The sequence below is a fragment of the Scyliorhinus canicula genome, chromosome 14 (genome assembly GCF_902713615.1).
Source record: "Scyliorhinus canicula chromosome 14, sScyCan1.1, whole genome shotgun sequence".
NCBI lineage: Eukaryota > Metazoa > Chordata > Chondrichthyes > Carcharhiniformes > Scyliorhinidae > Scyliorhinus > Scyliorhinus canicula.
Window position 1 is genome coordinate 28447426 of NC_052159.1, and position 25740 is coordinate 28473165.

Here is a 25740-nt window from a genome sequence, read left to right on the forward strand (position 1 = left end):
AGGATCCTGGGCCTGGCGGAGGGGCTGGAGGGGTCAGATCTTCCGTCTTATGTGACCACGATGTTGAGCTCGTTGATGGGAGCGGGGTCCTTCCATTTGCCCCTGGAGCTTGAGGGAGCCCACAGAGTGCTGGCCAGGAGGCCCGAGACAAATGAACCCCCGCGGGCGGTGCTGGTGCGGTACCATCGATTCAACGATTGGGAGCGTGTGCTGCGCTGGGCCAAGAAAGAGAGGAGCAGCAAGTGGGAGAATTCGGTAGTGCCAATCTACCAGGACTGGAGTGCGGAGGTGGCAAAGCGGAGGGCCGGGTTCAACCGGACGAAGGCGGTGCTGCATGCCAGGCAGGTCAAATTTGGAATGCTGCAGCCTGCGCGTCTGTGGGTGACATATAAGGACCGGCACCACTACTTCGAGTCCCCGGAGGAGGCATGGGCCTTTGTACAGGTGGAGAAGCTGGACTCGAACTAGGGTCTGGGGGCACACTATGGTCGTTGCTGTTTTTGCTGTTGCTGTTTTGTAATTTTGACATGTGTTTTTTATGCTGGTTTTTTTGGCTCTGTTTCCGGGTGGGTCTGTCTGTTGGGTATGGTTTTGGGTTATGTGGGGAATGTTGGGGGTTTGTGTTTTTTATTTTCTCTTCTGTACGGGGCTGGGGGTTGGGGTGAAACTGGATTTTGGGGAGCTGCGTCAGAAGGATGGGGTGTGGCAGTATGAAAGCGTGGGCTTTCCTCTGGTTTCCCGCGCTGCGGGGCAGGGGGGGTGGAGCTGGCGGTGGGGGCGTGGCCTCTACTGGTTTTTTTTCCCCGCGCTGAAGCGGTGCCAAGGAGGTGTGGCAAGAGGGGGATGACCCCATGCCGGGAGGGGACAGGTTTGGGCGGGAGCTGCCAGGGTCAGCAGAAGTCAGCTGACTCACGGAAGTACCATGGAGGGTGCGTCACGGCTAGGAGGGGTCCTAGCCTGCGGGGGGGGGGGGGGGGGGGGGGGGGTGTGTAGATACCGGGTTGCTGCTGAAATGGCCAGGAAGGAGCTGGTGTGGGCTGGGGGGTAGAGGAGAGGCGTTATCGCCATGGGGAACGGGTCGGGCGGGGCGCGCTGGCCTGGGGCGAGCAGTCGATGAGCTATGGCTAGCCGGCAGGGGGAGGGGGGCGGGTTGCCCTCTGATCCGGCTGATCACCTGGAACGTGAGGGGGCTGAATGGGCCGGTTAAGAGAACTAGGGTATTTTCTCATCTGAAGGGGCTGAAGGCGGACGTGGCTATGCTCCAGGAGACCCACTTGAAGGTGGCGGACCAGGTTCGTCTGAGGAAGAGGTGGGTGGGGCAGGTTTTTCACTCAGGATTGGACGCAAAGAACCGAGGGGTGGCGATTCTGGTGGGGAAGAGGGTGGCGTTCGAGTCGGCTGAGGTGGTGTCGGACAAGGAGGGCAGATATATTATGGTGAAGGGTAGGCTGCAGGGAGAGAAGGTGGTGCTGGTTAATGTATATGCCCCGAATTGGGATGATGCTGGCTTCATGAGGCGCTTGTTGGGCCGCATTCCGGACCTGGAGGCAGGGGGCCTGATCATGGGGGGAGACTTTAACACAGTGCTGGATCCCCCACTGGACTGGTCCAGTTCAAGGACAGGTAGGAGACCGGCGGCGGCCAAAGTGCTGAGGGGGTTTATGGACCAGATGGGAAGGGTGGATCCCTGGAGGTTTGGGCGCGGGAGTATTCCTTTTTCTCTCATGTCCATAGGGTCTATTCCCGAATAGATTTTTTCATCCTGAGCAGGGGATTGATCCCGAAGGTGCAGGATGCCGAGTATTCGGCCATAGCAATTTCAGACCATGCTCCGCACTGGGTTGATCTGGAGATGGGGGGAGGTGCGGGACCAGCGCCCGCTATGGCGCCTGGATGTGGGGATGCTGGCTGATGAGGAGGTGTGTAGGAGGGTCCGGGGAAGTATTGAGGGGTATCTTGATACCAATGTCACGGGGGAGGTCCGGGTGGGCAGTGATCCGGAGGGAGCTGATCTCCATCCGGGCCCATAGGGAAAGGAGGGAGAGGAGGGAGAGGGAGAGACTGGTGGGGGAGCTCCTGGATGTGGATAGGAGGTACGCGGAGGCACCTGAGGAGGGGTTGCTGGGGGAACGGCGTAGTTTGCAGGCCAAGTTCGACTTGTTGACCACCAGAAAGGCGGAGACACAGTGGAGGAGGGCGCAGGGTGCAGTATATGAGTATGGGGAGAAGGCGAGCAGGATGTTGTCGCAACAGCTCCGTAGGCGAGATGCGGCTAGGGAAATTGGTGGAGTGACGGATAAGGGTGGGAATGTAGTGCAGAAGGGGGCAGAGGTAAATGGGGTCTTTAGGGACTTCTACGAGGAACTGTACCGGTCAGACCTCCGATGGGGGAGGAGGAGGGGGCGGGGGGGGGGGGGGGGGGGGATGGAGAGCTTCATGAACAGGCTATGGTTCCCAAGGGTTCAAGAGGAGCTGGTAGAGGTGCTGGGGGGGCCGATAGAGTTGGAGGAGCTAGTCAGGGGGATTGGTCAAATGCAGTCAGGCAAGGCGCCGGGGCCGGATGGGTTCCCGGTGAAATTTTATAAAAAGTATGCGGATCTGGTGGGTCCCCTGTTGGTGCGAGCCTTCAATGAGGCATGGGAGGGGGGGCTTTGCCCCCAACGATGTCGCGGGCGCTGATCTCTCTGATCCTGAAGCGGGATAAGGACTCCTTGTAGTGTGGATCATACAGGCCTATCTCGCTCCTCAATGTTGACGCTAAGTTGCTGGCGAAGATCCTAGTCACCAGGATAGAGGACTGTGTGCCAGGGGTGATACACGAGCATCAGACAGGATTTGTCAAGGGACGGCAGCTCAACACGAATGTGCGGAGACTGCTAAATGTTATTATGATGCCGGCGGTGGAGGGGGAGGCGGATATAGTGGTGGCGCTGGATGCAGAGAAAGCGTTTGATAGAGTTGAGTGGGGGTACCTGTGGGAGGTGCTGGAGCGGTTCGGATTCGGGGAGGGGTTCATCAAATGGGTGAGGATGCTCTACGCGGCTCCAATGGCGAGTGTAGTCACCAATAGAAGGAGATCGGAGTACTTTAGGCCCTACCGTGGGACCAGGCAGGAGTGCCCCCTGTCCCCCTTGCTCTTTGCATTGGCGATTGAACCTCTGGCTATGGCGTTGAGGGAGTCAGGGAGGTGGAGGGGTCTGGTGCGGGGTGGGGAGGAACATCGGGTATCGCTGTATGAGGACGACCTGCTGTTATATGTGGCGGACCCAGAAGGGGGAATGCCGGGGGTGATGGAGCTGTTGGCGGAGTTTGGGGGCTTCTCGGGCTATAAGTTAAATTTAGGCAAGAGTGAGGTATTTGTAGTACACCCGGGATAATCAGGAGGAGGGAATTGGGAGGCTCCTGTTTAAGAGGGCAGTGAAGAGTTTCAGATACCTGGGGGTGCAGGTGGCCAGGAGTTGGGGGACTCTCCATAAGCTTAATTTTACCAGGCTGGTGGAGCAGATGGAGAAGGAATTTAAAACGTGGGACATGGTGCCGCTATCGTTGGCGGGTACAGTGCAGTCCGTCAAAATGACGGTTCTCCCGAGGTTCTTGTTCCTCTTTCAGTGTTTGCCCATCTTTATCCCTAGGGCCTTCTTTAGAAGGGTGACTAGCAGCATCATGAGCTTTGTTTGGGCGCATGGGACCCCGAGGGTGAAGAGGGTCTTCTTGGAGCGGGGTAGAGATGGTGGGGGGCTGGCGTTACCCAATCTCTCGGGGTATTATTGGGCGGCCAATGTGTCGATGGTGCGCAAGTGGGTGATGGAGGGGGAGGGGGCAGCATGGAAACGGATGGAGAGGGCGTCCTGCGGAGATACAAGCCTGGGGGCCCTGGTAACGGCGCCGTGGCCGCTCCCTCCTACGAGGTATACCACGAGTCCGGTGGTGGCGGCTACCCTCAAGATTTGGGGGCAGTGGAGGCGACAGAGGGGAGAAGTGGGGGGCTCGATGGAGGCTCCGTTAAGGGGGAACCATCGGTTCGTCCCGGGGAACATTGATGGGGGATTCCAGGGTTGGCACAGAGCGGGCATCAGACAGCTGAGGGACCTGTTCATTGATGGGAGGTTTGCGAGCCTGGGGGAGTTGGAGGAGAAATTTGGGCTCACCCGGGGAACATGTTCAGGTATCTGCAGGTAAAGGTGTTTGCTAGGCGGCAGGTGGAGGGATTCCCTTCGCTTCCCGCGAGGGGGGTGAGCGACAGCGAGCTTTCGGGGGTCTGGGTCGGAGAGGGGAAGATATCTGATATCTACAAGGTAATGCAGGAGGTGGAGGAGGCGTCAGTAGAGGAGCTGAAAGCTAAGTGGGAGGGGGAACTGGGGAACAGATCGAAGACGGGACATGGGCTGATGCCCTGGAGAGGGTTAACTCTTCCTCCTCACGTGCGCGGCTTAGCCTCATCCAATTTAAGGTGCTGCACCGGGCCCACATGTCCGGGACTAGGATGAGTAGGTTCTTTGGGGGCGAAGACAGATATGTCAGGTGTTCGGGGAGTCGAGCGAACCATGCCCATATGTTCTGGGCATGCCCGGCACTGGAGGAGTTCTGGAAGGGGGTGGCGAGGACGGTGTCGAGGGTGGTAGGATCCAGGGTCAAGCCAGGCTGGGGACTCGCGATTTTTGGGGTTGGGGTGGAGCCGGGAGTGCAGGAGGCGAAAGAGGCCGGTGTGCTGGCCTTTGCGTCCCTAGTAGCCCGGCGGAGGATCTTGCTACAATGGAAGGATGCAAGGCCCCCAAGCGTGGAGACCTGGATCAATGACATGGCGGGTTTTATTAAGCTAGAGAAGGTCAAATTTGCCCTGAGAGGATCGGTACAAGGGTTCTTTAGGCGGTGGCAACCTTTCCTCGACTTTCTGGCTCAACGATTGGGTACTGGGACAGCAGCAGCAGCAACCCGGGGGGAGGGGGGGAGAGGGGGTGGGTGGGGAAGGGGGGGACGATGACTATGTTTGTTTATTTAATTTTAATTGATTTTTAAGTTCTCTTGTTGTTCACTGGGTTGGGGGTGGGGGGGGGGGTGGGGGGGATGTGATACATGCATTGATACGGTCTTGGGGGTGTTACAGTTATTATGGGGTTATCTTGTTGCATTTCATTGTTTGTTGTCATATTTTCTGTAAAAAATTCCAATAAAAATATTTTTTAAAAAAAAGGCTTGATGGGTTCCTGCAGTGGACCTTGTAGATGGCGACACACTGCTGCCATTGGTGCATGGATGGTGGAGGAGTGAATGTTTGTGGATGGGGTGCCAATCAAGTAGACTGCTTTCTCCCTGATGGTGTCAAGCTTCTTGAGTGTTTTTGGATCTGCACTCATTCAGTAAAGTGGAAAGTATTCCACAACACTCCTGGCTTATGCCTTGCAGATGGTGGGTAGGCCTTAGGGAGTCAGGATGTGAGTTATTTGTTGCAGGATTCCTTACATTTGACCTACTCTTGTAGCCACACTATTTACATGGTTAGACTCATTCAGTTTCTAGCTAATGTTATGCCCTAGTTATCTGTTAATGTTATCTGGATGTTGACAGTGCAGGATTCAGCAATGGTAATGCCACTGAATGGCAAAGGATGATGGTTAGGTTCTCTCCATGAAATGGTCTTTGCCCGGCACTTTGTGTGTCACAAATGTTACTTGCCACTTGTCAACCCAAGCCTGGAAATTGTCCAGATTTTTCTGCACGTGGGCATTGAAGGGATTAAATATAATTGACTGCAGCTAAGTTCCTAGAAAACTGCTGGAGTTGCAGGGGACAGCTGCAAAAACAGTGGTAGCCATGATGTGGAGATGCCGGCGTTGGACTGGGGTGAGCACAGTAAGAAGTCTTACAACACCAGGTTAAAGTCCAACAGGTTTGTTTCAAACACGAGCTTTCGGAGCACGGCTCCTTCTTCAGGTGAATTCCTTCAGGTCCATTCACCTGAAGAAGGAGCCGTGCTCCGAAAGCTCGTGTTTGAAACAAACCTGTTGGACTTTAACCTGGTGTTGTAAGACTTCTTACTGTGCAAAAACAGTGGACAAGGGAGCTTTGATAGACCACAAGAGGTCTGTAACTACATATATTCCAGAAAACAGTCCAGAACTGTAAATATGTTTGGATAGAAGTTATAAATGATTACTCAAGGTACCAGACAGTGAAGGACCATAGATGCATGTTTATTAGTAACTTAGCTTATGTGTATTTGCTTTTTAACTATTGGATATTGTAATTAGGCTACCGTCGCGTTTCTGTAATTGGTTAAATACTACTGTGGGAAACAAATGAAGCAAGCAAGGCCATTAGTTGTGATTAGATATTGATTATCTTTGAATAAGTGTACAATTTTGACTGGTGTATTAAATTACTTGTAGTTGAGCCGAAAGGTATAATTACTGTTGTATTCCTTTGTTCGGGGAGCTTGAAGACCATGTGTTGGGAAACAAGATTCCATGCTATAGCTTGACTAAAGATCTTAAACGTGAACTCTGTCTGATCGCTCAAGGGGAATGAAATACTCAGCAGCTAGATAGTTGATTCAGCTCCCTAACAAATAACGACGAGGATGGGATTTTCTCAGGCTAGTGGTGAAGGCAGGACTATGGTTTGGTGAGTATTATCTTCTTGATTATACTCCCAACTAGATTCTGTGCTCACCAGCAGCCTCTAAATATAGATCCAAACCAAGAGTAGACCAGATGAAGAGTGTGTTGGGGAACTCCCCAAGAATGGAAGCATTAATTGAACGGCGAGACTTGAGTGGGCATGGAAACGGTCATTGAACTGTGAGCACTGAGCGGGCGTGAATGCACCACGGGTCATCGAACCACGGGTCCTGAGCAGGAGTCGAAGCTGTCATCAAACTGTGAGCCCTGACTTCCGGTAGCGGCTATGGAGGAGTAAGTCACACATTTGTTGGCTCTCCATCCGGTCGGACGTTTGGACCTTTTTCCCCGACGTTTTTGTACTTTTGAGTGCTAGCCCGGAAGACATAAGCACTCAGGCACTGACCCCAGACACAGGTGTATGGAATTAAGAAGCAGAAATAATTGCAAACAGTTGAAGAAGTGGGAAAACAAGGGCAGTGTAGAAGCTTCTGCTGAGGACAATATGGCCGATGTCCGGACCCCGGTGCAGATAGCCCAGCCAACAATGGAGCATCTGTTGAAGGTCATCCAAGAGGGCTTTACTGCTTTGAAACGGGACAGTTTAGACCCGATTCAGAAGTCTATCGAGCGCCTTGTGCATTGGCTGGATGCCCAGGATCGTACGATCCAGAAGCTGGGAAAGGCGCTGGAGGAGCAGGAGGATCACCAAACGGTGGTGGAGGTGGAGGTGGAGAGGCTGAAGGATCAGCAAACAAGGCTCCTGGAAAAGGTGGAGGATCTGGAAAATAGACCTTGTCGGCAGAATTTGAGGATCGTTGGTCTCCCAGAGGGGGCTGAGGGAGAGGATGCCGCAGCGTATGTGGTGGGCATGTTCCAGAAGCTGTTGGGAGATGATGTCTTCCTGTGCCCGATGGAGGTGGACAGGGCGCAGAGGGCGCGGGCGAGCGATGGTGGTCCAGTTTCACAGGTTCCTGGACAAGGAGCGGGTGCTACAGTGGGCCAAGCGCACGCGGAGCTGCCATTGGAATAAGTGTCTTGCGCATCTACCAGGACCTGAGCGTGGAGGTGGCCAGAAGAAGGGCAGGCTACAGGCAAGTCAAAGAGATTCTGTTTAAGAAGCAGGTAAAGTTTGGGCTGCTGTACCCGACATGCCTGTGGGTCACACACAAGGGACGGCACCATTACTGTGAGGAGCCCGAGGATGTGATGGACTTCGCTAAGAGAGAAGGGTTGGTGCCGAACTGAGGACTTTTTGGACTTGTGTTAAAAAGACACTGAGCGATGTTTACACATTTTTCTGGTGCTATGTGTTTTTCTTTTTTTCTCTTCCTGGTTTTTCTGTTTCCCTCCTGTACTTGAATTTTTGTTGGGATAAAAGAGGGAAGTTAAGGTATGTGGTGCTGGAGCTCTTTGTGTTTGGATCGGGGGGGGGGGGGGTTGGAAGTGTCTATTAATTATTCTGTTTTATTTGATTTGCACTAGCGTTGGGGTTCTCTTTGTTTCTCGTTTTGTTTGTTTCTTTTCAGAGCAATTGCTCGAGGATGGCTGGTTTGGGGAACTGGTGTTGATGGGCGGGGGGGGATGGGTCAGAGGGAACAATAGGTGGGAGACTTGTTGCCACCGGAGTTCAGAGTCACCAGGCTAGCTGGGTGAGCTGGTCTATGGAAGCCAGGTGGGGGGTGTGTATTTAGTTAGTTTATGGCAGGGGTTAGGTTACAGGGTGTTGTTGCTGAGGAGGGAGGGGGGGGGTAGCTGACGAGGGAGGGATTTAGGTGCGGGATCATGGAGGAGGTCGGGGGTGGGGGTTGCCAGACGGCGGGCCGGGGGAAGCGCTACACAGGGGCTGGGGGGCCCCAAGAAAGGGGCTGGCTGTTCGCAGGGGGGGGGGGGGGGGGGGGGGGGGGCACGGTGCACCTCAACCAGGCTAGTCACCTGGAACATTAGAGGGTTAAACGGGCCGATAAAGAGGGCATGTGTGTTCGTGCATCTGAGGGCACTGAAAGCGGATGTGATAATGCTTCAGGCGACTCATCTGAAAGTAGCTGACCAGGTCAGATTGAGGAAGGGCTGAATTATGTCTTCCACTCGGGGCTGGACACTAAAACCAGAGGGGTTGTGATTTTGGTCAACAAACGGGTGCAATTTGAGGCAGGCAGCACAATCTCGGCTGGGGGAGGTAGATTTGGCATGGTGAGTGGTAAGCTTGAGGGGATGACGGTAATTTTGGTAAATGTATATGCCCCAAATTGGGATAATGTGGAGTTTATCAAGAGACTGCTGGGGAAGATACCTGACCTGGACTCGCACAGGCTGATTATGGGAAGGGATTTTAATACAGTCCTTGACCCCGGCCTAGACCGGTCATGTTCAAGAACAGGTAAGATGCAGGCAATGGCGAAAGAACTGAGGGGGTTCATGGAGCAAATGGGGGGGGGGCTGATCCATGGAGGGATCGTCGGCCGACAGGGAGGGAGTTTTCGTTCTATTCACATGTCCATAAAGTGTTTTCCGAATTTATTTTTTCATCATGAGCAGGGATTTGCTAGCGGGGGTGACAGACGTAGAATATTCGGCGATCGCTATTTCGGACCATGCACCACACTGGATCGATCTGCAGGTCTGCAATGAAAGTTTTCAGCACCCTCAGGCTGGAGGTCGGCTGGTTGGCGGAGGAGGCGGGGTGTGAGAGGGTGAGGAAATGTATGCAAAACTACCTGCAGGTCAATGACACAGGGGAAGTCTCAGCTGCGGTGCTCTGGGAAGCGCTGAACGGTGGTGAGAGGGGAGCTGATTTCGATCAGAGCACATAGGGACAGGACGGACAGGGCAGAAATGAACCGACTGGTAAGGGAGATCTTACAGAAAGACAGGAGATACGCGGAGACCCTGAGGGCAGAGCTATTAAGGGAACAACGAGTTTGGGGTGTTGTCCACAGGTAGGGGGGGAATTGGTAGACGGGTTGGGGGCCCCAATCAGGACTGAAGAAATATTGGTGGGCTTGAGGGCCATGCAATCAGGTAAAGCCCTGGGGCCGGATGGGTATCCGGTGGATTTTACAAAAAGTTCTCAGAGATAGTGGGACCGGTGCTGGCTAGGGTTTTTAATGAGGCAAGAGACAAAGGGGTGTTACCCCCAACGATGTCATAGGCCACCATCTCCCTGATATTGAAACGGGACAAAGACCCGGAGGCATGTGGGTCCTATAGGCCGATCTCTCCGCTCAACGTAGATGCTAAAATTCTGGCCAAGCTCTTGGCGGCTAGGATTGAGGACTGTGTGCCAGACGTCATTATGGAAGATCAAACCGGGTTCGTCAAGGGCAGGCAGCTGGTGGCCAACCTAAGAAGGTTGCTGAATGTGATCGTGATGCCCCCGGAGAGTAGGGAGGTAGAGGTAGTTGTGGCAATGGATGCCAAGAAGGCTTTCGACTGGGTCGAATGGGACTATCTATGGGAGGTGCTGGGACGTTTTGGGTTCGGGAGCGCTTTATCGACTGAATCAGACTGTCGTGCCAGGCTCCGGAGGCAAGCACGAGGACGAACAGGACGACATCTGACTATTTCAGACAGCACCGTGGGTCAAAGCAGGGGTGTCCCCTCTCCCCACTACTGTTTGTGTTAGCAATAGAGCCGCTGGCAATTGCCCTAAGAGCTTCTTGGGGCTGGAAGGGGCTGGGTGGGGGGGGGGGGGGGGGGGGGGGGGGGGGGGTGGAGTGGAACACAGAGTTTCATCGTATGTGGACGACCTGCTCAAAACTCGGGGGGGTACTGGCAGGGATTGGCGGATGTTATGTCCCAGGTACTGAAAACAGGGGTGATGATGAGTCCAAAGGTGGCTATCTGTGGGGTCTCGGAGGACCCGGGAGTCCCTGGTAGCCCGGGAACAAATTCTGCTGGCATGGCGGGACTCAAAACCTCCGAACTCGGAGGCCTGGCTATCAGATATGGCGAGCTTTCTTGGTCTGGAGAAAATTAATTCAGCTTTGAGGGGTCACTGTCAGGGTTCGCCCGAAGGTGGCAACCATTTATCGACTTAATCGTAGTCGTAAGGGTAACGTAGGTTAGGGGGGTAGTTAGGCTGGTCCTTGTGGGAGGGGAGCTGGTTTTCTTGCACAATAATGATTGATTTTTGCGCACTGTTTTACATTGTTGTTGTTTATTGTGCTAAAATGCCTTAAAATTGTTTATCAAACCGTGAGCCCTGAGTGGGTATGGAAGGGGTAATCGAACTGTGAGCCCTGATTGGGTGTGGAAACACTCATCAAACCGCGATTCCTGAGCAGTTATGGAAGCAGTCATCAAATCACGAGCGCTGAGCAGGTGTGGAAGCGGTCATCGAATCACGAGCTCTGAGCAGGTGTGGAAGCGGTCATCGAATCACGAGCGCTGTGCAGGTGTGGAAGCAGTCATCGAATCACGAGCGCTGTGCGGGTATGGAAGCGGTCATCGAATCACGAGCGCTGTGCAGGTGTGGAAGCGGTCATCGAATCACGAGCGCTGTGCGGGTATGGAAGCGGTCATCGAATCACGAGCGCTGTGCAGGTATGGAAGCAGTCATCGAATCACGAGCGCTGAGCAGGTGTGGAAGCGGTCATCGAATCACGAGCGCTGTGCGGGTATGGAAGCGGTCATCGAATCCCGAGCGCTATGCAGGTGTGGAAGTGGTCATCGAATCACGAGCGCTGTGCAGGTGTGGAAGCGGTCATCGAATCACGAGCGCTGTGTGGGTGTGGAAGCAGTCATCGAATCACGAGCGCTGTGCGGGTGTGGAAGCGGTCATCGAATCACGAGCGCTGTGCGGGTGTGGAAGTGGTCATCGAATCACGAGCACTGAGCGGGTGTGGAAGCGGTCATCGAATCACGAGCGCCGTGCGGGTGTGGAAGCGGTCATCGAATCACGAGCGCTGAGCAGGTGTGGAAGTGGTCATCGAATCACGAGCGCTGAGCAGGTGTGGAAGCAGACATGAACCATAGGCTATGGCGCCAAGTGCTGAGAAGGCAAAAGCCGACAAGGCAGAACTCAAGTTTGTTTCAATGGGGAGGGGAGGGAATCTTGTCCCTTTACCTCGCCTTGAGATACCGCAAGTTAATTGACAAAATGCAAAAACAAGGGATGGCACCTACAGACCCACCACTGGGCAGCATGGTAGCACAGTGCTTAGCACTGTTGCTTCACAGCTCCAGGATCCCAGGTTTGATTCCCGGCTTGGGTCACTGTCTGTGCGGACCCTGCACGTTCTCCCCGTGTCTGCGTGGGTTTCCTCCGGGTGCTCCGGTTTCCTCCCACAGGCCAAAGATGTGCAGGTTAGGTGGATTGGCTATGCTAAATTTCCCTTGGTGTCCAAAAAAGGTTAGGTGGGGTCATGGGGATAGGGTGGAGGTGTGGGGATCGGGTGGATGCGTAGGCTTGGGTGAGGTGCTCTTTCCGGGGGCCGTTGCAGACTCGGTGGGCCGAGTGGCCTCCTTCTGCACTGTAAATTCTGTAAATTCTATGATTCACTGCATAGTAAAAAGTAGGGGAAGGCTCAAACATGAGGTAAAAACTGAGAAAGCCACTGTGCTTATCTTGATCTTTCATTTACAGTTGACCCCTTATCAAACGGTGGTGAAAGCGCAGTGCAAAGGGACCCAGATAAGGAACATCGTAACAGTGCCTTTTACTACTGCAGAGACAAATGTTATTATAGAAGTTACAAGCCCCTGAGAAAAATAGTCGAAACATTGTGTTTAGCTAGGAAAAATTTAAAATAGGAGAGAAAAGTATGACATCTGAGAAAGTGGAGGTCAATATCGTGTTTCGTACTTGTTAAAAGAAAGTTACGTGGAGCTAATCAGTTGTGTAACTCCCAAAACGTTTAGATCCGCTCCTTTCAGCAGACAGAAACGCTCCACAGAGCGTTTGTGTTTTTGGATGGAACTTCTTTCAAATTAAGTTGCTGCAAGTTTTTGATAGTTCTGATAGCAGGTGGGTAATTTGTTTGGGTGAGAATACGTTTGAGATTTTGAATCAACAAAGAATAGGTGAGAAGTAGAAAGGAGAGATTGTTCAATAAAAATGGGTCTCTGACTGCGTTCTTGTTAGATTAAAATAAAAGGTTAAAAATGTTGTGACATCCATTTGAGAACTTTTACTCCAACCCTTTTTAACCTGGCAGAAAATTAACTCTTGTCTGTAATTAGCTGAGGATGTATTTATATTTTTACAGGAATTGGGAATTACAAAATGTTAAGTTTCTGAATCGTCAGATATGTTCAAATGAATTAACCCATTTTTCCCTAAGCAGGGTGGATCTGTTGTGTTTGCTTTACAGGAAACTGCAAGTGGAACACGATTTGCAGTAGCTTCAGGAATTTATTTGTGGACTTTCAATGTCGCATCAATGGTCAGTCCGATGCAAGTTCTGGTAAAAGGAGGGTGGACATCTAGTGAGGAGTTAGAAAAGACAGAATGGATGGAGGAGTGCGTGGTTGCATTCACCAGTCTTCTGGCAACAGCACCGGATTTGGACTGCCAGATTTGACTCGCCCATTCCATATATACTGCCATAATAATGGGAATTACTACACTGCAGTAGTGATCTAAGAACATGGAGATCATAAGCAACCTGTATCTCATTACTCTAACAAGCAATGAGCAGTTGCTAAGGGATTAACCAGATGTATTCAAGCTTTGGAATGTGCAGCGTGGGCGGTTAGAGTGCGCGAACCGATTATGATGCTGGAAGAGGTGATCTGACATACAGAACACACCCTAGTACAAGTCCTGAACATGGGAAGGCTGAAGACTGTGCCTAATGTCAGGAGGGCTCAATGGGAGAGCTTGCTGCTCCTCACAAATGGGCAGATTACAATAGTCAGGGTTATGGGAACAACCCATATGAACCCATAATCTATGAATATTGAGAAAGACCGTGTATGTGATGTACAGATGGAAGATGAGGAGCTGAATAGGGTAAGAAAAGAGCCGTCAGAGGAGGCCAATGTGACTCTGTTTGTCGACAGGTCACAGCGGATAGTGAATAGTGATCCAAGAACAGGATGGGCGATAGTTGAAAAAGGTGGAAAGAAATTAAAAGTGGAATCTATTTGACGAGAATGATGATGGTGATAAAAGAATAACTGACATTTAAAGGGATATTAAGAAGACAAAAAAAAATATTTTTATGGTTTAGGTATGGATATCAGAACAAAGTTATTTTGAAGCCGAGATGAACTAAACGTTAATGAAAATCTGTCAGCCCAACAGTTTGCTGACGATACGACCATAGTGGGCCGGCTCTCGAATAACGACAAGTCAGAATACAGGAGGGAGATTGAGAACCTAGTGGAGTGGTGCAGCGACAACAATCTATTCCTCAATGCCAGCAAAATTAAAGAGCTGGTCATTGACTTCAGAAATCAAAGTACTGTAAGCACCCCTGTCAGCATCAACGGGGCCGAAGAGGAGATGGTTAGCAGATTCAAATTCCTAGGGATACACATCTCGAAAAATCTGTCCTGGTCCACCCACATAGATGCTACCACCAAGAAAGCACAACAGCACCTATACTTCCTCAGAAAACTAAGGAAATTCGGCATGGCCACATTAACTCTAGAACATAGAACATAGAACACTACAGCGCAGTACGGGCCCTTCGGCCCTCGATGTTGCGCCGACCTGTGAAACCATCTGAAGCCTATCTGACCTACACTATTCCATTTTCATCCATATGTCTATCCAGTGACCACTTAAATGCCCTTAAAGTTGGCGAGTCTACTACTATTGCAGGCAGGGCGTTCCACACCCCTACTACTCTCTGAGTAAAGAAACTGCCTCTGACATCTGTCCTATATCTATCACCCCTCAATTTAAAGCTATGTCCCCTCGTGTTGGTCATCACCATCCGAGGAAAAAGACTCTCACTGTCCACCCTATCTAACCCTCTGACTATCTTATATGTCTCTATTAAGTCACCTCTCAGCCTTCTCCTCTCTAACGAAAACAACCTCAAGTCCCTGAGCCTTTCCTCGTAAGACCTTCCCTCCATACCAGGCAACATCCTAGTAAATCTTCTCTGAACCCTTTCCAAAGCTTCCACATCCTTCCTATAATGTGGTGACCAGAACTGCACGCAGTACTCCAGGTGTGGCCGCACCAGAGTTATGTACAGCTGCAGCATGACCTTGTGGTTCCGAAACTCAATCCCCCTGCTTATAAAGGCTAGCACACCATATGCCTTCTTAACAGCGCTATTAACCTGGGTGGCAACTTTCAGGGATTTATGTACCTGGATGCCGAGATCTCTCTGTTCATCTACACTACCAAGAATCTTGCCATTAGCCCAGTACTCTGCATTCCTGTTACTCCTTCCAAAGTGAACCACCTCACACTTTTCCGCATTAAACTCCATCTGCCACCTCTCAGCCCAGCTCTGCAGCTTATCTATGTCCCTCTGTATCCTATAACATCCTTCAGCACTATCCACAACTCCACCGACCTTCGTGTCATCTGCAAATTTACTAACCCATCCTTCTACACCCTCTTCCAGGTCATTTATAAAAATGACAAACAGCAGTGGCCCCAAGAACCTTGCAGTACACCACTAGTAACTGAACTCCAGGATGAACATTTGCCATCAACCACCACCCTCTGTCTTCTTTCAGCTAGCCAATTACTGATCCAAACCGCTAAATCACCTTCAATTCCATACTTCCTTATTTTCTGCAATAGCCTACCGTGGGGAACCTTATCAAACGCCTTACTGACTCTCACCAACTTTTACAGATGCACCATAGAAAGCATCTTATCTGGCTGCATCACAGCCTGGTATGGAAATTGCTCGGTCCAAGACAGCAAGAAACTTCAGACAGTCGTGAACACAGCTCAGTCCATCACACAACCTGCCTCCCATCCATTGACTCCATCTACACCGCCCGCAGCCTGGGGAAAGCGGGCAGCATAATCAAAGACCCCTCCCACCCAGCTTACTCACTCTTCCAATTTCTTGCATCGACAGGAGATGCAAATATCTGAGAACAAGCATTATCAGATTCAAAACTACTTCTTCCTCGCTCCCGCCGGCACTCCACCAGCCCTATAGTGGTGGCGACTTGCGGATCTGGGGCCAATGGAGAAGGCATGTGGGGGAAGTGAGAGCATCAGTTTGGTCCCCAATTTGCGACAATCATTGGTTTGCCCCGGGGAATATGGACGGTGGGTTCCGAACATGGCAGAGGGCTGGGATTGAGAGGATTGGGGATCTATTCTTGGAAGGGAGCTTCCCGAGCTTGAGGACACTAGAGGAGAAATTAATCGTTAGTGGGGGGGGGGGGGGGGGGGGGGTTAGGGCAACGTAGATTAGGGAGGCAGTTAGGCGGGTCCTTGTAGGAGGGGAGCTGGTTTTTGCACAATGTTGATTATTCTTTGCACACTGTTTTGTATTGTTGCTGTTTACTATGCCAAAGTGCCTCAATAAAATTGTTTACCAAAAAAAAAAGATGGACACAGATGAACGGAGTGCTGGAGAATATTTAAGTCCACACACGGTATTATTTTGAATGATATTGAGTGAGGTGATCTGCAGCTGGAGAGCATCAATCTAAGTTGGCATTATTCAGAGATCACATTCAAGTTACAATAGATTATGGAATATAATGGAATTTAACACAAATTCTGTGAAGAGGAAACTGAAATTTAAAAAAAGTGGATTTTCTCATTGCACAGACCACCCCACTCAAGGGCTAGAAGAAAAAAAGTGATCAAGAATAATAATGAGACAAGGGGTGAAGGAGTTAGGTCTCACCCTGTGAAAACTGGAACCTTTTATCGGCAACTCAAGTTAAAATGACATTTAATCCACGTAGGAATCATGAATGAAATTAATAACATAGAAAATGGTCAAATTCCATCTTTTACAAATGAAGGAAGGATTAGTAGATGGTTCGTGAGTTACAGCGATACTGGTGACGCTATCGTGCTTAGTGATGTGGGATCAGATACACAGGAGTCTAGTCCCACTCTTGCAAGAGGAATCACAAAGCAAGATATTTGACCCACCGCAATTGTTATTATGTGCGGCATCAAATGCTCAGGCTATCTCAGCCTCAAGGTAGGGAAACCAATGTTAAGAGATTAATTCTCGTTTAGTTTACACACAATTCAAGTATGTCAACTCGATCTGATTTTATCTGAATTCTGGGACACAAAGCTCATCACATGATTTTATCTTTGCATCATAATCAAAATTGACAAGGGAAAAAGAACATATGGCCTTAAGGCAGTGATGCATGACGTCAAGGTTGAACAATTACTGATACAATCTATCCACCTCCTTCGTAATTAAAATGATCAGTTCTGTTCTCTATATTCAAGGTCTGTTGTACTGAGAAAAACAAGTATTAAAACATTCAGCCTTGTGCATTAAATTAGTGCTGTTGAACTTGTGATGTTTAAGAGAAGTCACTTTATTTCACACTGTGTAACCATCTTTGATTTTGTAAATTTTGAATTAAGTTCTGTAATTAGTTTTTGTAACTCTTCAGTTCTTCAAATTTTGATATCTGTTAGTTAAGTGTACTGAATGTACTGTTATATTTAGCAGTCCAATCACTTTCAAACATTGATATGTATTTCATAGACATTGTGTAATTTGAAAGTAGTAACTCATTCCAAGAAACCAGAGAGGATAATAGCAACCCTCAGATAACCAGCCAAAACATAAGGTCACGTTATGGGGATCTGATTTAATACCAATTAAATGTGATTTTGAGACGAAGGGCTCAAGATATCAATTATGGAGGCATGACAGCATATTTTCCCCATCCTGAACAAATAGGCAAGGGAGATATCAAAACATTATTTTATTTCAACAAGAAGTAACAGAAACAAATTGTAATGAGAGGGATGGTCCCACATCTAAATGATACCTTAGACAACCAGTGGGATCCCCGAGTTTATTCAAATTGGTTTATTTAGTTTTACACAAAATAAGGGACTATGGGAAATGATATCAATAGATGACTATCACCCCCAAGGAACAAATCAGACCAATCACAGATTGATCATGCACCCTTAAGCCAGTGTTTCTCAAACTTTTTTTCCGGGGACCCATTTTTACCAACCGGCCGACCTTCGCGACCCATGCCAGCCAACCTTCGCGACCCACGCCGGCCGACCTTCGCGACCCACGCCGGCCGACCTTCGTGACCCACACCGGCCGACCTTCGCGACCCACACCGGCCGACCTTCACGACCCACACCGGCCGACCTTCGCGACCCACACCGGCCGACCTTCGCGACCCATGCCAGCCGACCTTCACGACCCATGCCAGCCGACCTTTGCGGCCCACGCCGGCTAACCTGCGCAACCCACCATTTTCTCTTACCTTGTTTGTTGCTGACAAAAATGGAGGAAATGGTTTTGCCTCCCTTTGACCCCAATGGTCCCTTTGTCCCCCTGAACTTGTAAAATAAAGGCTGCGACCATATAAATAAAATGCGGCCGCACTGTGCATGCATGCCCGTTCATCGGTTCGCATGCGCATTGCGGCCGAATTTTTTTAATATGTTCGTGGCCATTTTGAAGGCCGCTTGCAGCCGCTTTGTGGCTCTGAGTTTTTTGGTTTCACTTTCAGTTGGGAGCTGCATTCAAACAAAGAAGGTGTATTTTTGGTCTCTCTCTCTGCATGCTAAAAAATGTCTCCAGACCACTTAATAACTTCAAAGTAATACCTGTTTTCTGTAAGGAATTCAAACCTACAGTTTTGTAGGAAAAAAGGGTGTTTGGCTTATGGATGTTGTTAGGAAAGTTATTAAGGGTTACCTTTAGAGTACTGTATCTTTGGGGGGGTATTTGAGTTGGTAGTTGATAAGATGTTTACTGTGTGTTTATAAAATCTGAACTGGATTCATAGAATAAACATTGTTTCGTTTAAAAATACTTAAGATCTCTGTTGCATAACACCTGGAAAGTGGGCCCTTGTGCTCCTCATAACCAAAAATGTATTAAAAGCTGTAGGTCAGGTGAACTCCATGAAATACTTTGGCCCAGAATAACACCTCATTTTAAGGTATGCCTGGTGCTGCTCCTGGCATGCTCTGCTGCACTATTCATTTCTTCCTGAAAAGCCGGTGGAAGCAGAGTCTAAATATTTTTAAGGCAGAGGTGGATAGATTCTTGATAAGCAAGGTGGTGATAAGATAATTGGGAGCAGGCAGAATGCAGATCTGAGGATACTATCAGATCAGGCATGATCTTATTAAATGGCTGAGCATGCTCGAGCGGCCGAATGATCTACTCCTATTTGGTGCCACACAACATGACGGGGGGTATCCTCAATGTGAAGATGGGACTTTGTCTCCACAAGGACTGTGCAGTGGTGACTCCTACCAATACTGTCATGGGCATATGCATCTACAGCAGATAGGTTAGTGAGGATGAGGTAATGTACATTTTTCCCTCTTGTTGGTTCCCTCAGCACCTGCCGCAGATCCAGTCTAGCAGTTATATCCTTTAGGACTCGACCAGCTCAGTCTACAGTGGTGCTACTGAGCCAGTCTTGGTGATGGACATTGAAGCCAACCACACAAAATAAATTTTGCACCCTTCCCACCCTCAGTGCTTCCTCCAAGTGGTATCAACATGGCACAGTACGGATTCATCTGCTGAAGGGGGGGGGGGGGATGTGGCCATCATAGAACATAGAACAGTACAGCACAGAACAGGCCCTTTAGCCCACGATGTTGTGCTGCCCATTTATCCTAATCAAAGATCAACCTAACCTACACCCCTTCAATTTACTGCTCTCCATGTGCCTGTCTAAGAGTCGCTTAAATGTCCCTAATGACTCTGACTCCACCACCTCTGCTGGCAGTGCATTCCACACACCCACCACTCTCTGTATAAAGAACCTACCTCTGACATCACCCATATATCTTCCTCCAATCACCTTAAAATTATGTCCCCTTGTGACAGCCATTTCCGCCCTAGGGAAAAGTCTGTGGTTATCCACTCTATCCATGCCTCTCATCACCTTGTACACCTCTATCAAGTCACCTCTCTGCCTTCTTCACTCCAGTGAGAAAAGCCCTAGCTCCCTCAACCTTTTTTCATAAGACATGCCCTCCAGTCCTGGCAGCATCCTGGTAAATCTCCTCTGTACCCTCTCCAAAGCATCCACATCCTTCCTATAATGAGGTGACCAGAACTGGACACAATATTCCAAGTGTGGTCTAACTAGGGTTTTATAAAGCTGCAGCAAAACCTCGCGGCTCTTAAACTCAATCCCCCTGTTAATGAAAGCTAACACATCATACACCTTCTTAACAACCCTATAAACCTGGGTGGCAACTTTGAGGGATCAATCCCGTGGACCCCAAGATATCTCTGTTCCTCCACACTTCCAAGAATCCCGCCTTTAACCCTTTATTCAGCATTCAAATTCGACCTTCCAAAATGAATCACTTCACATTTATTAAGGTTGAACTCCATCTGCCACTTCTCAACCCAGTTCTGCATCCTGTCAATGTCCTGTTGTAACCAGCAACAACCCTCAACACTATCTACAGTCGGAGATTTCCTTCCCCATGTTTGACCTGATGCCATGAGATGTCATGGCTATGGAGTTGATATTGAGGATTCCCTGGGCAATATTCTCCCGATTGTGTACCACTGTGCTGCCACCTCTGCTGGGTCTGTCCTACCGGTGGGACAGAACATGACCAGGGATGGTGATGATGGTGTCTGGAGCTTGTACGATACGATTCCATGAGTCTGACTGTCAGGCTGTTGACTCATCTGTGAAACAGATCTCCCAATTTTGGCATATGTCCCCATATGGAAAGAGGAATTTGCACGGTCAACAGCTGGGTTTGTCTTTGTCGTTTCCGATGCCTAATTTGATACAGGAACCTGTTTCATTCCTTATTGACTTGTTCTTAGTGGTTTGATACAACTGAGTGGCTTGGAGGACATTTGTGAATCAACCACATTGCTTTTTGGATCTGGAGTCACATGTAAGCCAGCCCAGGTAAAGACGCCTAATTTCCTTCCCTCAGGGGCATCAGTGAACCAAATGAGATTGTCTGACAATGGCTTCATGGTCACCATTAGACTTTTAATTCTAGATTTTTATTGAATTCAAATTTCACCATCTGTGGTGAGTTTGCACCTCATTATTACTAATCCAGTGAAAATCCCACTACACCACTGTCTCATCTCCCAGGCTGCTTGGTCACATGATCAGTTACTGGCAACAAGTTTTTTTTTATACTGAGCCTCTTTCAGAAAAACCTAGTTCTTAAAGGGAACATCACCACAGCACAAAACATAGGGGGTGGGATATTCCTGCCTGTCTGCCGTGTTTTCCTGCCTGGCGCACCCCCGCCAGCAACGGGATTCTCCATCCCGCAGCCAGCCAATGGAGGTTTCCCATTGTGGCAATCCCATGCCGTTGGGAGACCCTGGGGCGTGAGGGTGCTGTCAGAGATCGGAAGATCCCGCTGACGGAGAATTCCGATGAGGATTTATTTTTCAAAAGCCTATGGGCTGTCACAATATGAAAATCATTGAAGGGTACAAGTAATGAACTGTAAATTCAGATTTGGAAATCTGGAGTTGACTAGATAATACAAATGGTCTTTTTCAGTCTGGTGCCTTCTTAGGTTCCCCTGATGAATATTGCAGCTGACACATTGAAGAGGAAAAACACAGCCAAGATTACTGCTCCTGATTGTTACCAAAATGGCCTCAGCAGCTAAATACATGTGTCCCACATGTGGATGTGGGGAGAATGCAGGATTGGGTTCAACTAATAAGTTCCTGTGACTCACAATATAGATTCATACCTGAGGAATCAGAGGAAAAGCTTTTGGACTTCTGCCACAATAAAACAACATGCAAATAGCTTATGAATACTTACTGGACAATGTCATTGATTGGGATGCTGAGAAATCTGCCATCGAGTGTCTCAATTTGCACGGTATGACCTGTTAGAGCCTGAAATCCAAATAACCATTAAATATTAAAACATCTGTTGTACAAAATCTCTAAAAAATGAGAACATGAATTCTTTAGGTTCAGATATTTTTTGACAGTTTAATACGTTTGTTTTTTATTCTTTCATGTATGTTTTCCAGCAGGGATGCTGACCAACAGCCCTAATTACTTTACCCTCCTCTTTAGTCCAGGAACACTATTCACTCTTCCACTGCCTGGTTGAAATCAGCCAGTGATCAGGCTTGTGATTGTATGTGGGCTCACGACTTTCCTAATCCATATTGCTTATTATCTCTTCTTTACAAGGTGTACAAATGATCATGAAAAAGCACAAAAAAATATTTCCACAAATCAGAAAACACTTGTCATGGTTGCTGTAATGAACTCCAATTGGCTTTATTGGTTGGCCAATTGGAGTATGAGCTCCCTCAATGATAGCTCATTGAGGGGGCCCATATAAGCACCTGTGTAGGCTTTGTGAACCAGTCTTAAGTTGACTGGACTGCTAGCAGCACTGTTTGTAGCTGTTCCTGTAATATCGTTATTGTAAATAAATATTGGTGTGGTGACGAAACTCCTGCCTCCCGTGGATTACTACAGTGGCGACGAGGTAAACTAAGAATTTTGCGGAGACCAGCTGCTGCACTCGGAGGGTAAGCCTTGCCATTTTAAAAATGCCGTTTTTTGCAAGGTTAGAGGCATTCGACCCGGCTATTGAGGACTGGTCCCAGTATGTGGAGAGAATGTGTTACTTCTTCCGGGCAAATGATATACTGACGGACGAAAGGAGATGGCTTATCCTGCTGTCGGCGTGCGGACCCTCAGCTTTCGCCATTATACGTAGTCTGACTTATCCCGATGCGCCGGACACGAAAACCTTCCAAGAAGTAACGGAATTGGTGAAAGAGCACTATGACCCAAAACCACTCCTCATTTGGCTTAGGTACAGATTCTACACAGCGAAGCGGGAAGACAGGGAGTCAGTCACAAATGTCTTGACCCGCCTGAGATGGCTGGTGGAAAAATGTGAGTTCGGCCCGACGCTAAATGAAATGCTTCGGGAACGGTTAGTGTGTGGTATAGACAACCTCACAATACAGAAAAGCCTGTTGGCAGAAACGGAGCTGGACTGCAGGCAGGCGTTACAGCTCACACTGTCGCTAGAAAAGGCAGCAAGTGGGGCGCAGGAACTACAGGGCACGCCAATGGAGGTAGATACCTGTGAGAGGGACTACCACAACGGGTCCTGCAACCAGATAGCTTCTCTTAGGAAAAACCTGAGGAATAGAGGGAAAAAGGAAAACCCCAGAACTGCCCCCAAGTCTGCCAGGACTAACTGGAGACAGAGGGAAGTACCGGCTGAGGCTCCCCCAACAGAGAAGGACCGTTTCTGGCACCAGACAGAGTGGGGTAACAGCGACTGAAACCCTAGAAGGCGGTGGCAAAAGAGGAATAGCAGGTGGGGACGCAGGGAAGTACACAACCTAGACGCCCCACCCTCCTCCGAAGGGGAACAATTATATAATATTGCAACGAAGAAAGCAGAACCCATTAAGATTACCCCACGGGTGAACGGGCAGCTGACAATAATGGAAATAGACACGGGTGCGGCCGTATCAGTAATGGGAGTGGCAGCATTTAGAAAAATCAAAGATGGACTCCAGCCACCAACCCTAACAAAAACATCGACGAAACTTAAAACCTACACGGGGGAACCCCTGGAAGTTCTAGGCACGACTCATGTACCCGTGGAATATGAGAAACAATTGCTCAGATTACCGTTGACGATAGTAGAGGGCTCCGGACCGAGCTTAATTGGACGAAACTGGCTGAAAGACCTAAAATTAGATTGGATGAAAATTTTCCAGAGTGGAAGCGGGCAGTTGAGTGGAGGACTCCAAAAATACCCGGAGGTCTTCCAGGAAGGTTTGGGGGAAATCCTAGGCGCCAAAGCAACTTTGCATGTAGACCCAGAAGCCCTTCTGAAATTTTGTAAGGCCAGGCCGGTACCTTTGGCATTAAGGAAGAAAGTAGATGACGAAATAGTAAGGTTACGGCGCGACGGCATTATCAGACCAGTACAGTTCTCAGAATGGGCAGCGCCGGTGGTACCAATTTTGAAGCCAGACGGCTCGATACGTCTCTGTGGAGATTTCAAACAGACAGTAAACAAATACGCACTGCTGGACAAATATCCAATCCCGAAAATAGACGACCTATATGTCAAATTGGCAGATGGGCTTTTGTTCACGAAACTGGACATGAGCCACGCCTACCTGCAGTTAAAACTGGACACGGACTCCCAGACGTTCGCTACGATCAACACCCTGAAGGGCCTTTTTCGTTATACTAGGCTACCTTTCGGAGTGTCATCAGCCTGCGCTATATTCCAGCGTACGTTGGAGAATATTCTGCAGGGACTACCGCAGGTGCCGATTTATTTGGACGATGTCTTAATCATGGGTAGGACAAACAGGGAACACTTAAGGAACCTGGAGGAAGTGCTCAGGCGTTTCGCAAAGGCAGGCGTACGGCTAAAAAGGGAAAAATGTGTTTTTCTGGCCCCACAAGTGACGTACCTGGGATATAAAGTAGACGAGTCAGGCTTACACCCATTAGAAGACAGAGTAAGGGCAATAAAAGAAGTCCCAGCACCCACCATGGTTCAGGAGTTACGATCCTTTCTAGGGTTGGTAACCTATTATGGAAAATTTATTGAAATAGGGCGTCCATCCTAGAACCCCTCCACCAGCTACTAAAAAAGGGGCAAGAATGGAAATGGTCCGCCCGCCAAAACCGAGCATTTAGGGACATTAAGGAACAGCTGTCATCCGAAAATGTCCTAGAGCATTATGACCCAAGGAAGGAGTTGGTGGTCACTTGTGATGCATCCCCCTACGGGGTAGGAGCCGTCTTAGCCCATAGAGGAAGGAATGGGGAAGAACGGCCAATAGCCTATGCTTCGAGGACCTTGGCGATGGCTGAGAAGAAGTACGCCCAAATCGAGAAGGAAGGACTGGCGGTGATATTTGCAGTAAAGAAATTTCACCAGTATTTGTACGGGCGGAAATTCACCATAGTGACGGACCATAAGCCGTTCTTAGGGTTATTAAAAGAAGACAAGTCAATACCCCCGATTGCATCAGCTAGAATCCAACGCTGGACGTTGCTACTGGCGGTGCATAGATACATTCTGGAGCACAGACCGGGAACGCGAGTAGTAAATGCAGATGCTTTGAGCAGACTTCCCCTCCGCCGCAAATACCAAAAGTAGAGGAGACAGTAATGACTCTAAATTTTTTGGGCACCCTACCAGTAGACGCACAACATATTCGGTTGTGGACGCAAAAAGACCCAGTTTTAGCCAAGATGAAGCATTTACTGCTAACAGGGGAACTGGAAAGACCAGTGGAGCCCCAGATGCACCCATACTGGAGCAGAAGGGACCAAATGACCGTAGAAGACGGTATCCTATAATGGGGAGCCCGGGTAATAGTCCCAGCTTAGGGCCGTCAGGCAATCTTAACTGAGTTCCATCACGGACACCCAGGAGTGTCTAAAATGAAGATGCTAGTTCGAAGCTACATTTGGTGGCCAGGTTTGGACACAGACATAGCAGCCTTGGTACGTCAGTGCCAGGTGTGCCAACAGGGGCAAAGAGTGCCACCAGCGGCACCATTGCACCCGTGGAAATGGCCAGGCAGACCGTGGACCCGCCTGCATATTGACCACACCGGCCCTTTCATGGGCTCAATGTTTTTGGTGATAGTGGACGCCCACTCCAAATGGTTGGACGTCCACTGGGTAAACGCGGCAGCACAGCATTGACAATTGAAAAGCTCAGGGCCTCGTTTGCAACACATGGACTTCCGGAGGTATTGGTGTCGGACAACGGAACGGCATTCACAAGTGGGGAATTTGGAAAATTCCTGAAAGAAAACGGAGTCCGTCACATCAAACCGTCCCTTACCATCCAGCGACCAACCGCCTGGCAGAGAGAGCGGTCCAGACACTTAAAGCGGGACTCAAGAAGCAGCCGGCAGCGTCAATGGACACAAAGCTCTCCCGCTGGCTGTTTGATTACAGGACCACACCGCATTCCACAACGGGCATACCGCCAGCTGAACTCTTAATGGGAAGGCGGC

At 49.4% G+C, this 25740-nt stretch overlaps 1 protein-coding gene across 3 annotated transcripts in view; it reads right to left on the minus strand.

Moving 5' to 3' along the window:
* dnajb13 (DnaJ heat shock protein family (Hsp40) member B13) overlaps window positions 1–25740 on the minus strand; it is a 134610-nt gene that overhangs the window by 7775 nt on the left and 101095 nt on the right. For all 3 annotated transcript variants that reach the window (XM_038818935.1, XM_038818934.1, XM_038818936.1), the window contains one exon: window positions 21519–21595. In XM_038818935.1, coding sequence (XP_038674863.1) covers window positions 21519–21595 — 77 coding nt within the window. The remainder of the gene's footprint in view (window positions 1–21518; window positions 21596–25740) is intronic.